The sequence below is a fragment of the Podarcis pityusensis genome (genome assembly GCF_964106645.2).
Source record: "Podarcis pityusensis genome assembly, chromosome: 5".
Classification (NCBI taxonomy): Eukaryota; Metazoa; Chordata; class Lepidosauria; order Squamata; family Lacertidae; genus Podarcis; species Podarcis pityusensis.
This window is the reverse complement of record NC_138032.1, coordinates 50,228,412-50,243,293: the sequence shown is the minus strand read 5'-3', so window position 1 is coordinate 50,243,293 and position 14,882 is coordinate 50,228,412. Positions and strand designations below refer to the sequence as shown.

At 43.1% G+C, this 14,882-nt stretch overlaps 1 protein-coding gene across 3 annotated transcripts in view; it reads left to right on the top strand.

The window, feature by feature from the left end:
- AFAP1L2 (actin filament associated protein 1 like 2) overlaps positions 1-14,882 on the top strand; it is a 74,540-nt gene that overhangs the window by 48,919 nt on the left and 10,739 nt on the right. For all 3 annotated transcript variants that reach the window (XM_081005967.1, XM_081005966.1, XM_081005968.1), the window contains 6 exons: positions 884-961; positions 2,843-2,937; positions 6,039-6,129; positions 11,266-11,471; positions 12,522-12,701; positions 14,040-14,129. In XM_081005967.1, the coding sequence (XP_080862093.1) occupies positions 884-961; positions 2,843-2,937; positions 6,039-6,129; positions 11,266-11,471; positions 12,522-12,701; positions 14,040-14,129 (740 nt within the window). The remainder of the gene's footprint in view (positions 1-883; positions 962-2,842; positions 2,938-6,038; positions 6,130-11,265; positions 11,472-12,521; positions 12,702-14,039; positions 14,130-14,882) is intronic.

Here is a 14,882-nt window from a genome sequence, read left to right as displayed (position 1 = left end):
GATGGCGCGCTGCGCCTCCCCGCTGTCCCCCGAGTTTGCGGGGCTGGCGACGGGGAGGAGCAGGCTTTACCCCCCCGCCAGCCTTCTAACAAAGTCGGGGGACAGCGGGATGGTGGCGTTCCGCCTCCCCGCTGTCCCCTGAGCTTGTGGGGCTGGCGGTGGGGCTCTCCAGGCTTCAGCGAAAGTCTGCATTCGCCCCATAGGACGCACACACATTTCCCCTTCATTTTTGGAGGGGAAAAATTGCGTCCTATAGGGCGAAAAATACGGTACATGAGAAAAGAAGTGAATATAAAAGCCCTTGAAGCTAATCTCATTTCGTATAATTATATAATTGTAGAGGTGGAAGGGACCCTGAGGACCATCTAGTCCAGCCCCCTGCAATGTAGGAATCTGCAGTTGTCTCTTACAGGGATTGAACCTGTGACCTTGGTGTTATCAGCATGATGCTGTAACCAACTGAGCTGTTGTTCCATTTGCTCTTAATCTCAATGTATTTTTAAATTCATTCAAGATTTTCTGAATCTAATTTGCAAGAATGATAAGAAGATAAACTTTGAAAGGGCTGAGTCTCTCTAAGAAACTTCCACCGCCAGGGGTGGAAAGTGCACAGCTTCTTAGCTGCAATCAAGATAAACTGTGCAAGAGCAATGTCAGTTAAGGCGCCACTGAGCTAAGTCAGTAGAACAAGCCTCCTCTGATCATAATATTTTTTTAAAAAATAAATAAATAGATGGACAGATATCCATTCTGACCAAGCAAATGGTTTAAAAATTCCTCCAGGAGATGCTTTGCTCGAGATGCTCTGCTGTACAATGCATGATTTTCTATGCAGTGCAAGTATACGCAAGAGAATAATGAGCTTATATTATTCGCTTCATAGGTGGTGATGAGGAATACATTTACATGAACAAAGTCACCATCAATAAGCAACACGGTGAACCAGAGAAACCAGACAAAGGTAGGAATGTAAGATTGCCTTATACAGAGTCAGATCATTGGTCCATCTAGGTCAGTGTAGTATTACCTATACAGCCTGGCATTGGCCCTCCAAGATTTCAGAGGGGGGTTTCTCAAAGCCCTACCTGGACATGCTGGGAATCGAACCGGGGCCTGCTGCATGCAAGGCACATCATCTACCACTGAGCTATGGCCCTTCCCCATTTCGCTGCTGAATGTGCTTCTTACGCATGAAAGGATCACATGTATCGTTTTTTTAAAGAAACACCATCCAGCTCACAGTACCAATTCACTGTTAAGTCTGTGCTTCCTCTACCCATCTTCCAGACAGACATGGTAAACTCTGCCCATGTTCACTGATCCATTTTAGCTTTAGCGGCAACCCTCCCTGGGTTTGACATGCAGATATAGATGGAGAAACACAGGGCGCAGAGCTGCTTTCAGGGGCCTCTTAATTAAGATGTGTAGAAACAAAGATCAGGAAATCTAAGAAGCCAAGGGAAGGGAGGCAGATGTCCAATTTACTTGGCTAATAACATCACTGGGTGCTCTGGATTTTGCTTTGCTGCTCGCAGCCTTACACCAGAACCCTATTACCCCCATGAAAGGATGTGGATGCACAGCTGTTATTGTGGCTTCCCAGCTAGTCTGAAAAGAACAGTGCTTCTAATATCTTATATTGTATGTTTGTGCAGCAAAATGCATGCCCGTCTTTCCAGGGCTGGTATCTGTGCTTCCAGGTTTGCTGGGGCTGTTTGGGGGAATCATAGGGCCACTTCAGACATTGAATTGCTTATTCTATGAAGTAGTCTCCATATGGGCATGGATGAGAATGTGCATCTCCACCACCATATTTGAAGATGGCAGTGGGTGGGGGGGGGGGGGGAGAATGGCTGGTGTAAAAAGGCACCACTGTGCTTACAGGCAGAGGTGAGGTGGCAGGGAGGTCAGCATTGTGCAGGTGCAGTGGCAGAACCAGTAGGGCCCTCCAGCCACTGCTCCAGCACAGCAGTGATCTCCCTGATGTGTCCCTCTTTTCCCTCCCAGTGAGCACAGTGACACCACTAAGGGGGAGCCCTGCTGCATGACAGTGCCCTCGCCACCAGCTGCCCCTGGATGGCAGGACTGTTTATGTTGCCTAGGATTACCTATGTTCAAAAGCCCCCTGCAGCCATTCTGAAGTCTGTAGGTCACTGCTTTCCATATGTGCTTCTGTGTGAAATCTTTAAGCAAGAGTCATGTGGTTTTAAGCAGCTACTGTGTGATTAGCAGTCGTCTGTTTCCACTCATAGTCAGGCCCTGCAGAGGAGAAGTGAGCTTCTTCCCTTCAGTTGCTAATATAGCCAGAGCCCTGTACTACCTTTCCACACCTCCCTAGGTTGTTAATACACCATGGATCCCAGGATTATGGAGGCAGCACTTCACCTGCCAACTAGCTGAAAATTGGCTGGAAGTATTTCCCCACCTGCTGAGATTGTAGCTCTTTCTCAGTGTGAGTTCTGTTTGCTTGGATTTAGGAAAAGACTGAATTGTCCCTGCAAGTTAAAACCAACAGTAATGACAGGGTGAATACTTAGGACTGCTCAATATAGACGTCAGCCTTGCCCTGCAAGTAGACAGATTATTTTTAAGACATCTTGGTCTTTGCAGTGTCAAGCAAATATGTGCCAGCAAACCCACAACTAGCAAGAGAGCGTGTCCCTAGCCGCTTTTTCGCCATATTCTTGGAGGTGGTATCAAATGCCATTTTTGTGGTCTGTAATATGCTCTCTAATTTAATGCAATGCTTCCTCCAAAACAAAAGCACAGCATCCAAGAATGTTTCTGAGCTTGGTCTATGTGATGGACTGTTTGCATGTTGTTATTTCTGTTTGGGCTGCAGTGTTGGGTTGCAGAGACTCCTTGACAAATGGGGAAGTGGATCAGCATTTGTCTCCACCTCAGAAGAGTTTGCCAGACCTCCCACCTTCAAAAATAGTAAGTTCTTGTTTGTTCATTTACTTCCTTTCAACGTACTCTGCATAACAATAATACAAGTACCATTCATCTTCTGGGATAGAATTTAGTACCCTTTGGAGTGAGTTGTAATGTAAGATGCAGAGGTCTGAAAAAATCCTAGAGCTGCCTTTTCTCTCTCAAATGATACATCAATATTTATAGAGCACTTACAGCATTATGGGCACTGGCAACTCACACACACACACACACACACGTGTCAACATCTCTGCAATACGGTTTCCTCCACTGGTCTTGCTTCATCTTCAAAAATTGCATGATGATGGTTTAATGTCAACTACAGACTCAAGATGTCAACCCAGAATCAGAGCCTGGTTTGTAGTAGGATTAAACTAGTTTTGCAGTTCAGACACAACAGGAAACTGTAGTTTAACAACCCTGAAATGAATAGACATTTCTAATTCAGGTCTATTAACTTAAGTGGTTCAGCTCTGAATAGAACTCACATTGGATGCAACCTTCTGTGTCTCTGGAAGAAAAGAATGAATGACACTTTTAACTCATTAAAGCAGCCTTCCTCATAGGTTGGATTACAACTCCCATGAGCACGGTTGTGCTGACTGGGACTGGTGGGAGTTGTAATCCCAAACATCCAAAGGGCACCAGGTTGGGACCAGATGCATCTATCGCACCACCTAGTCCATTGTTAGAAAGAAACAATGACCAGTAGTCACTTTCTTCTCCCCTCATCCAAAACTTCATTTTGCTGTATAGGAAAATATTGCAGTTTATTTCATAAACGTAGGCAGAACTTGATGTTTTAATCTTTCTACAAAGTATGATGTTACTTGGCTTCAGCGCCAGCATGCAATAGCTGCAACTCAGGGATATGTTTCCTGCCTGGCCCCCATCGAGAAATTGGCTTTATTTTCCAGTTTGGATTTTAAGCACTTAAATATTTAACCAGGTTCCAAAATGTTCACCAGTATTCACACACACACACACACACACACACACACACACACACACAGCTGACCTTTATGCTATTGGGTATTACTTTCCATTTTACCATTTTGCAAAGGTGAGTAAATATTTTGCCAAGGTACCAATGGAGACAAGTTACTCGAGAGGGCTGTGGTTATATTGAATCACATATCTGCCATTCTGTATACTCAAGTGAGCAGGTTCACTATATACTTCTATCTGCTGGCAATTGGAAGAGGTGTGTGTGTGTTTGTCTACTTGGAGAATCTTGTGGATATCTTGAGCTGCATCATCTTTGAAATGGTGTTGTAAGATGAAACTTCAGCAACAAATGAGATTCATTGGTGAAGATTAATTTTTAAATGATTTGAATCATTTAAGATTTAAAATATTAAAAGCTCTCCCAACACTTGTGGAACCAAGTATAGTGAACTCTGTTTCAAAAGCATCAGATCTTCTTTAAGCGGGGATTTTCTTCCGAAATAAAGTGCATCTGTCTCGTGCCAAGAAGCCATCACGAACTGGCAGATCAATAGAAGAACAAAAGGGCAGATCAACAGAAGATGCTGAGGGATAACCTCAGATACATACTTGTCACGTCATCAGTCATGGTTCTCTCTGCAGATGTGAGGACAAATTCCATTTGCACCAAATTCATAGTATTCATATTATCGCTACTAGCAATTACATGCCACAGAAAAGCTGCCAGTTATATCTTTGTTCCTGGTGGTAACTACGAATGGGTAATTCCTAGCCTTGCAGGCTAGACGAAGCTGCAGCTGTAGACAGGGTGGCACATGCAAGGTTCTGGGGTCCTTATTCTCCAGCTGCCTGTTTTGAAAGGAATATGCAAAGTAAATTGGCAATGCTAGTGCACAGAGATTCTTACACAACTTGTCTAGGTAGGAGCACATACACAACTCTTCCTGTGGAGGAGCAGAAAATGAGGTACATTCAGGAACCTGGAGTTGGGACCCCTAAAACGTTCATGGCAGTTTCCCTCTCTAGGCAGTTTATCCTGAAAATATTGACTTTTAGCTTGTCCTTTGGGATGCTTTCCAAAGTATTTTGTGTCTTGATTTCTTCCCTCAGCTTTGGGCTGCACATTAGGATAGATTTGGCAGCCATCCAGGGACTTTCCAGTGCTTAGAATCTTTTGAAAGTGTTGGTTTACTCCAATATTATTTATCTATTTCCTTTTTCACTTATACTGGCTTTGAAAATGTCTGGTGTATTTCTAAGCTTGACTCCTATCACCATCACCATTGAAATTACTCTTGCAAAGGGAAAACTCAAATACAATTCTCCAGTTATAAGATCAGCTTTAAATAAGAAATAAGGGACGGCTCTATTCTGCCTACTTACTGTATGCTATCCATTTAGTGTTCCATGGTTAGGTCTCTGCTTGGTTTCCTTAGGTGTGGCTTATTGTGGTTTCAGCAAAACTTAAGAGCACCACAACAACTTAATAATTTTTGGTCTGATTCAGCAAGGCGTTTCTTAACTATAGGCAAAATAATATGGTACACACAGAGATTAAATTTTGAAGCAGGGATTTTGCCATTATGATAATATTTTTAATGGAAGCCATCTAGAGGATGCTATGAGCAGTGCCTATTTCACTAGCTGTTGAACGTGACAGTGTGGAGCAGTGATTAGACCTTGGATTGCCAAACTTTTTGGGGCTTGTGGGCACCTTGGGACTGTTCTAGGGACTGCCCAGCACAACCCACAACCATGCACACCATAACCATGCATGCACACCCAGCACCACATATTCCTTAGGCACACCATAGAACCATGGATGTCACACACAGAGAGGACTAGAATGATGTGGGTTGCCTTTGCTAGACCTAGGCACTTTGTCTTCCCCATCTGGATTTGAGCCTGAAGGACCAAGGAAATGTGTGTGTGCATGGAGGGAGTATGTTGTAAGCAAGCACAATTTGTGACACTGTTCACTGGGCACAACTGTTAAGGCCTCAGCATTAGCTTCCGGTTTTCCAGATTTGTGGAATTTGATTGAACCTTGCTCTCAATTCTTCCTTATTCTGAATTACAGATACCATAGTGAAAATTTATTTCAGAACTCTGGGTCTTTATCTACACATTTTCTAGCTTTTGTTTGCATTCCTCAGATTTCAGAAGCAAAGCAACATTCAGGATCCAAAACTGAGTCTCCAGAAGGATACTATGAAGAAGCTGAGCCCTTTGGTGTCTCACTGATCGGTATGTAGGTGTGCTCCCAAGTATTTCATTACTTCTAGAAATAGGCAATGCAACTGCGTTGGAAAATAAATAAATAAAGCACTCAGATACAAATATTGGAAATGTGATCTATATAATCTATATGTTTAGTGTTTGTCACATTGTCAGTTTAATACCAGATAATTTAAAGGGATATTCTTGTATCCAAAGATTTTTAAGAGATTGCTCACAAGTGAAGATGTTGAGTTCATTCAGAGCTGAACATGGTCACTGATGCTACATTTTCAGCCTGATCTCCACACCAAAACTGCCCTTGGCTGAATAAGGTTTAATGACTGAATAAGGGCTCAGTGAGAAAGGTAAGGATTGTAGTGTCTTTGTAAAAGTGAATAGCAACCGTCTTGCTTTCTGTTGCTGATATGAACAAGCATGTTCTAGAGAAGGTCTAGGCTCCAGTCTCTGGAAGAGCAGACTGAATTTATTTGGCCAGCTTTCCTTTTCCTCCTCCCCCCCCCCCTTTTTTTGCACGTACATTACTCTATAGCACCTAGGATGGACATCATGATTAATCATAAGTTACCACACCAAAGAGGACGTAAGAGGATCGTTGAAGTTCTCACACTGCAATCCTAGGCATATCTCTTGAAACTAGTTGGTTTTATTTTGGAGTAAACCTGGATATGCTTAGGCTGTGACCATTACCAGTTTCTGTGCTTATTCATTTCAGCCACACAATCTCCTCATGCACACAGCGCTCTTATAATATGTGTGGAATAATAGTGAATCCCAACTGTGGTATGTGATGTATTAAGGAACGATTTATGACATCCCTGGAGTAAATGGAGAGCATTTCTACATCAGTGCAACAATGAAGTGGTGACCCATATATAAGAAGAGTTTGCTAGATCAGGCCAATGGCCCATCTAGTCTGGTCTCACAGTGGCCACCCCCAGTGCTTCTGGGAAGCTCTCCGCAAGAGCACTCTCCCCTCCTTTTTATTTGCGACTTACCGTATTTTTCGTCCCATAGGACGCGCCTAGTTTTTTGGGGGGGAAATAAAGGAATTTTTTTTCCCTTTATTCCCCCCCAAAAAAACCCAGGTCGGGGAACAGCGGGATGCCGGCGCGGCGCCTCCCCGCTGTCCCCCGAGCTTGTGGGGCTGGCCGATGTCTGCCCGAAGCGCGGGGCGCTCTGCTTCAGCACACCCCACGCTCCGTGCAGCAGGCTGCTATCCGCAACCTAGGGAGCCCTGCGGGAACTCCCATGGGATCCCCAGGCTTGCTGATAGCTTCCTGAAGCCTGGAGAGCGAGAGGGGTCGGTGTGCACCGACCCATCTCGTTCTCCAAGCTTCAGCGAAAGACTGTATTCGCCCCATAGGACGCACACAGATTTCCCCTTCATTTTTGGAGGGGAAAAAGTGCGTCCTATAGGGCGAAAAATACGGTAATCTTTATTGATTTTAACTATTGAATCCATTCACCACAAAAAGAACAAAAGAAAAAACAAATCACATCAAATACAAATAAACTGTTACATATACAGTGGTACCTCTGGTTACATACTTAATTTGTTCCGGAGGTCAGTTCTTAACCTGAAACCGTTCTGAACCTGAGGTACCACTTTAGCTAATCGGGCCTTCTGCTGCTGCTGTGCTGCTGTCTTGCAATTTCTGTTCTCATCCTGAGGTAAAGTTCTTAACCTGAGGTACTATTTCCGGGTTAGCAGAGTCTGTAACCCAAAGCATTTGTAACCCGAGGTACCACTGTAAAAGAAAGTTCTCCCATACATCAAGACTTCCGTCTTCTTCGGTATGGGTCCTTCGTTTCCTTGTTGACTGCATATTGTAGTGCACTCTCGCCTCCTGTGGTTTCCAGCAACTGGTATTTACTACCTTTGGCATTGTCATGAGCTGTAAAATAATTGAATAGTTTATTTTTAAAATATATATATATAATGGAACTGAGTGGTACCACAAAGGCTGAACACTGAATTGTAATTATTCAAACTGAATTTGCAACTGTTTTTATTTATGGTGCTTATCACCATAGTTTTTGGCAAAAGAGACTGTTCTAAGCAGACTGTTTCTAATTATTCCATAGTTTATCATATAAATTATGCTTTCTCCTTCTAAAAGAATTTAATGATCAGTGAGGTTCATTTGCAGGTCTTTTTCTTTCTTCCTCTCTCCCCCTCTCTTTTCTATGTGTGCTTGTGCAGGTCTTTACGGTAGGCTTGCAGCTACTGGATCCAGACCAGGGTTGCAGGTTACTGAGGGAGTAATATATGCCACAATAACTATGGGTATGGCATGTTTTCAAAACTTACCACTCATGCATTGACTTCCTTGTCATATGAACCAAGATGGTCTTTCACCATTGATACATGGTTAAAGGATCACCGCATGATCACATTCTCATCCTGAATGCATATGTGTGGCAAGGGGTGATAAAGGATTGGAAAGTTGCTGTCTATTCTTTTGCGATCTCTTAGCCAGGAATGATCTCTTAGTAGGCAGCTACAGAACTGTAGATGTTGCTAGCCAATCTTACCTGTGGAATCTTACCTTATTCCAAAATGCTTTTGTCATTTCCATGCACTTCAACTTGAGTGGGCTTCAGGGCAGGACATAAGCAAACAAATATTCTTGCTTGATAATAAGCAACACAGAAGCCAGGGATGCAATGAGTGATATTAATTTAGAGAACAAATGCGACCGTTTAAAAAAATAAAACAAAACGAAGCGAGTGGAATGGTGCTGGAGCTATAGGCTGATGAGACACCCCAGCCCATCAGAATTAAATGCTGAATACAGAGAGACAGAGACACAAAGACAGGCAGGCAGGCAGGCAGGCAGAGAGATCACTGTTTTACAATGAGGGTGACGTAACAGTTTATCGCAGAGAAAGAAAAGGGGATTGAAATGTGTAAATTAGGTTCTTTTTTGGAATTTCTTTCTGGATTCTGGTACAGAAGGAGCAGATCCACATATTGAATGAGCCAAAGTTTGGTTTCAGGAAGCCATGATTTTCTTGTGCCTAGGCCAGAGTCTGGAAGAGCACAAAAGATGCTGGCTAAGCATCCTTGATTACATGGATCATTCTTCCTACCATACAAATGAGATTAAACACAGCAACGAGCCCTATATCTTGCTTTGGAGATAGGTGACTCAGCTGCCAGTTCTCTGATAGCATCACCTGAATGAGTAAATTCAGGTTACTCTATAATCCAATTAAAAACAAGAGAAAAAAACCTAGATAATTACCTCTGTGACCCATTCAAGCCTGTGCTGGAACAACACAGACTTTTTACCTAATTGGGAATGGAATATCTTACTATAATACATTTCTATTTGGGGGTACCTTTTTGATGTTTCTCGCTCAAAGTGTCTCTGCTTTCTAATCTGATCTTCTTTTGGCCAATATTGTTTCCTTTCCCTTTCTCCTAATAGCATTTCTCCTGAGTGCTGAAGACATGGTGCTTTGGGGAGATGCAGAAAAGTCTGGGATTTGTCAATGATCTGCAGGGATCTTAGAAACTGCTGTTCTCTGTGCCTTTATATTATGAATCATTTCCATTCTGTGATCAAGTTATCTCAATACTGTGGAATAGCCTATATCTCATTTAACTTCCCCTATATTGCTTTGGAATGCCTTTATAATGTAGTGAAACTTTCTTATTGCCTCTAAATTTGCTGGATTGGAGGGAGGGTGCTAGATTTAGATGCCTTAAGCAGCTTATGCGAACAGCTTAATATTACTTCTGCTGAGTAGCCTCATTGTAACTGTTTCAACTATTCATGTACTCAATTTGATATAATTTACAGCTTTATAACCTCTATATCATTTTTAATTTGCTGTCTATTTCGTATCATGGTTTCCACTGTTCTAAACAAATATTTACATTTTTTTTTGCCATTTATCAGTTGTTTGAAATTAAATTTCAAATTAAGTTTCTTTCGGCATGGTTCTGCCCATTGGTCATTCTCCATATGCTGACTGGAGTGAGCATATGTATGAATTTTGGACCTGTTTTTCAGAATGTTGCTACAAGCTGTTATCTGCCTGATATTTAGGGAGCAGCAACTAACATTTGGCAGATAACAGCTTGCACACCCTCCACAGTCCTATGCTTTTTCAGCTGGGTGTATAAAACCTACAGAAAACATTTGATAGCGCTTGAGGAATGTGTCTGTAGTAGGAGACTGAGCTGGGTGTGTCTGTACCAAAGTTGCAAAATGAAAGTCTTGGTGGCCACATGCTTGCAACCTCAAACAATTTGTATGATTTTGGGATTACCTTGCAGCACTACTGCTTGGCTTTTATTAATTAGCCAAGCAAAATATTCCCAGCAAAATGTGCTGAATGTACAAATATTTACATTTACATTTGCAAATATACATTCCATCCAATGTATTTGCTGCATCTGGAAAGCTGAGCAGAACTGAAATGTATTAACAGAGCATTTAACCTTTTTTTGGGAATACCATTCAAGCATTTCACCTTTCAGGAGAAGTTAGGGTTTCATCAATCATTGCAGCTTCATATATTCAAATCAAAAATGTATATGATTCCTGCATCGTTTGATATGACCACTGCGGGGCTGGCCCTCCCATTAGGCAAAGCAAAACAACTGCCTCAGGAGGCAGATGCTGGGGAGCCATCCTTTGGCTGTTCCATCTTTGGAGCACAGAGCTGTGTGTGCTACAGGGCCTGTCCTGCACCCTCAGACTAACCTGTTGTTCTCCACGGCAGAGAGGATGCTATCCAATCCACCATAGTGAAGAAAAGTTCGACTGTCTGTCAAGTTGGCTCCTGTTCATGAAATGGCAGGAAGGCGCCATCTTGTCCTTCACCTCAGACAGCAAAATGTTTGGGGTTGGCTCTGGATGGCTTGTTTGAGATCTGATTCTGGCTTGCATATGCTGATCTTAGTGTGTGGGAGACAGACAGAAGATGAAGGGAAATTGCCTTTTCAATGGAGCAGGTCTGATTGTTTAAACTTTGCAGGCCTTTAGACCTCCTTGCCTTTTACTTTTGTGTCTCTTTCATGCATGCTATAATTGTTCTTGAGCTTGCCTAATGGAACATGGAAGAAACACATGGCTTTGTCACCCGGAAGTGCTTATAATGATGGTTTTTTTGCCCCCATGGATGCAGATGATGGGGAAGCAGTCAGCAGCTCCTATGAATCCTATGATGAAGAAGAGAGCAGCAAAGGCAAGTCAGCCCCTCACCAGTGGCCTTCCCCTGAAGCTTCCATTGAGCTCATGAAAGATGCCCGGATCTGTGCTTTCCTTTGGAGAAAAAAATGGCTGGGCCAGTGGGCCAAGCAGCTCTGCGTCATTAAGGACAACAGATTGTTGGTAAGCAAGCAGGGAACAGGGTGTCTAATATACCTTTTCTCAAAATGAGAGCAATTCTTAAGAGCTCTATCTAGATGTTCCTCAAAGCCCAAGAAGAAGCCTGCTGGGTAAGACCAAAGGTCTATCTTGTTCAAAATCCCAGATCCCTATGGGAAGCCCACAAGCAGGACATGACTTTGGGTTGTACTGTCTGCTCCCCTATTTACTTTCAATTGATGAATTACTGTAAGACTTATTTTACATACATGGTGTTAGTTGCTTAGTTTGTTGCATTTGCATTGCTCCCATGCTCCCAAAGGACTAACATCAAAGACTAGGATCAATATTCACCATTGCTGCTGCTAAGTGTTAATGTGATGAAGTTGCTATTATTGGCAGCAGTGTGGGAGAGATTCTGTGACTGGTGGTTCTTGCAGAGCAGGCATTTGGAAAAAGGAACGGCACATGAGGGAGCATCCTGGAGCTCTGCCAGTTGGAGAGGTTCATAACGGGTAATGGGAAGCTGCCACAGGGGGCAGAGCAGATGCAGCCTTGGACTATTCCCTTAGGATATGGGTGAGTGAAGGTGTGCCTGGATTGGAGAAGTGTGTGACTGCTATGAAGATCTGCTGGGACTATAGGTTTGCCATTTCCAGGAGCTCAGCTGCCCACCTCCAATGCCTGCTATTAACATCTGCACTGCAGAAAGTACCTACTCTGTGAATGTTTCAGAGTGCAAGCAAGGGAAAACCCAATGCTGTTCCCTTTCTGCTGTTAGTATTATGGCTATATAACAGGTCTTAAAGTTTGGGAATGTCCCCACTATTCCCGTTTTGTGGGATTAAGGCAATTTCACCAAGTAATTCCTTCACTGGTTGGTGAAGCCTGAAACATATATAATTTTGTATCTATTCAGAAACCTTAGGATTTGGGGCTCACAATTATTTACTACAATGAACTATTCCAATCTATATTTCAATGCCAAGTTTCTGTCCTTTCTTAGATATTTTACCAGTAGGCAACATCTCCTGTTTACTCTCCATTAAACCACCTGACTCCTCCTATTTCCAGTGCTACAAGTCTTCCAAGGACCAAAATCCCCAGCTGGATGTTAATTTGTTGGGGTGCAGCGTCATCCACAAGGAAAAGAACGTGAGGAAGCAGGAACATAAGCTGAAGATCATCCCCATGAACTCAGATGTCATTGTGCTGGGCTTGCAGAGTAAAGACCAGGCAGAGCAGTGGCTCAGGGTGAGTGGACCAGTCTCTCTTGACAACTTCTGCCATTGTCCCCAGGCTGTGTGGATTTAATGTGCCCACAGTCATACCATGCTAGCACAGAAGTCAAGATCTGGCCCAGAATTTAACTACTTGAGATTTCGAGACCCTGCTGAGCTGCTGCTGTTCGGAGCAGAGAGTATTGAACTCAATGGGCAAAGAGCCTGACTGACCTGGTACAAGGCAGCTTCCTAGGTTTCTGTCTACACAGGATTATGCTAAAGGATATTTCTCAGGATGTCATGGTGTTGCTCCCATCTCTAGGTTACATCCAAATGCAGCTCTTCCACAAGCGCCTTTATTCTGAGAAGGATCCTTTCCGTTTGAGCACAACTGAGAAAATCCCTTTTCCCCTTTGCACGTAGGACGGGGAAGGGGAACTTTCTAACCCAACCCTTCCAGCAGTAATGAAGGGAGTCTTTCTTCAGTAAGTAAGAGCTCAACTCCTTCCTCAGATGGAACTCCATTATAGAAAAGAGAAGAAGTGCCCAACCTCCTTTTGATTATTTTCTTGGACTTCCTCTATGCTTACCAAATTTTACAATAGTAAAATGCGAAAGCTTTCTTGTCAACTCACTTACAAGAAGGGTCTGTCATTATTTCTAGTGAATATAATCTTTACTGCATTGAAAAAGTCCCTGAGATGCACTCCCCTTTGTTCTTCCTCTACTACACCCAAATTACACTCAGATGGAATACTGGCCTGATACTCTAACAGCTCTTTGATCCACAGAAATCAGCTAGGGTCAGTGCGGAATTTTCTAGCATGGAGGTTTCAAGCATTATCATCTGCTAGTATTTTGCAGATGAAGTTGATATTAAAGGAACATGGAGGGGAAATTGTTTTTAAAAGTTGCCAACTCTACATGGCACATGTGGCATTTCTGCACTGCTGCTTCAGAATCCAGCCTGAATTTGCTTGGAATAGTGTTTGATCTGGGCATGCATGTCATTTACTTTTGTGCCTTCTTTATACCAGGGATGGGGAACCTGTGCTTCAGCAGATGTTGCTGGACTGCAGCTTCCATCATCCCTGACCATTGGCCATGTTGGCTGGGCCAGATGGGAGCAGGGAACCCAACAACCTGTGATGGGCCAGAGGTTCTCCATCCCTGGTTTATATGGTCATTCGAGGCTACTCTCTCAACCAGAGCTTTTGAGGGACCTCTGCTTCTCTGCACGTTAACGAGAGAGGCTTTCTATGAACTGAGCTGTGTGTCAGTTAAATGCAGAATGTATACTGTAGAACAGAAAGATATAAATGGCCGCAGGATGAGGTCTTGCTCACAGCTTCTCTCTCTCCCACCATAGGTGATCCAGGAGACAAGCGGTCTCTATCCAGATGGGCAAGGGGAAGGCAACCAGTATGTCCCAGACTCCCAGAGACTTAGCTATCCCAAGGTATGTTTTGCTGTTGTTTAGTCGTTTAGTCGTGTCTGACTCTTCGTGACCCCATGGACCAGAGCACGCCAGGCACTCCTGTCTTCCACTGCCTCCCACAGTTTGGTCAAACTCATGCTGGTAGCTTCGAGAACACTGTCCAACCATCTCGTCTTCTGTTGTCCCCTTCTCCTTGTGCCCTCCATCTTTCCCAACATCAGGGTCTTTTCCAGGGAGTCTTCTCTTCTCATGAGGTGGCCAAAGTACTGGAGCCTCAGGTATGTTTTATCTCTTAGCAAAAGTGATGTTCAAAGAGCAGCTTAAATTTTTTCCTGTTGCATCAAATTATTTTAAGTTTTAAAAAAAATACTTCTGATTAATATACAGGAAGTTACTCCCACCATCAAAACAGGAATGTGGTTGAAACTTACACTTGAAGAAAACCCAACAAACCACTTGTTTTCTGATTAAAGCACAACTGGCTCAGTGTCAAGCCATTTTTGCATTATTTTAACATCAGCAATTCTTTTAATAGCTACTCTCCCCCCCAAAAAAGTTTGTTTCAAGCATAAATCTAATTCTAGGAAGTTTATAGATTTAATCCTAGCCAAATCCAAATGAAAGTATTATTTAAATAAGGCTAGAATTTTAGATATCCCTAAAGCATCTGGTGAAACGAGAACTTCTTTGTAGACTGACTGTTCCAGAGTTTCAAGCTCTAATGATATACTGAGCGCAAAATTAAAGTCATCAAGCACTGGGCCTGATCCAGAT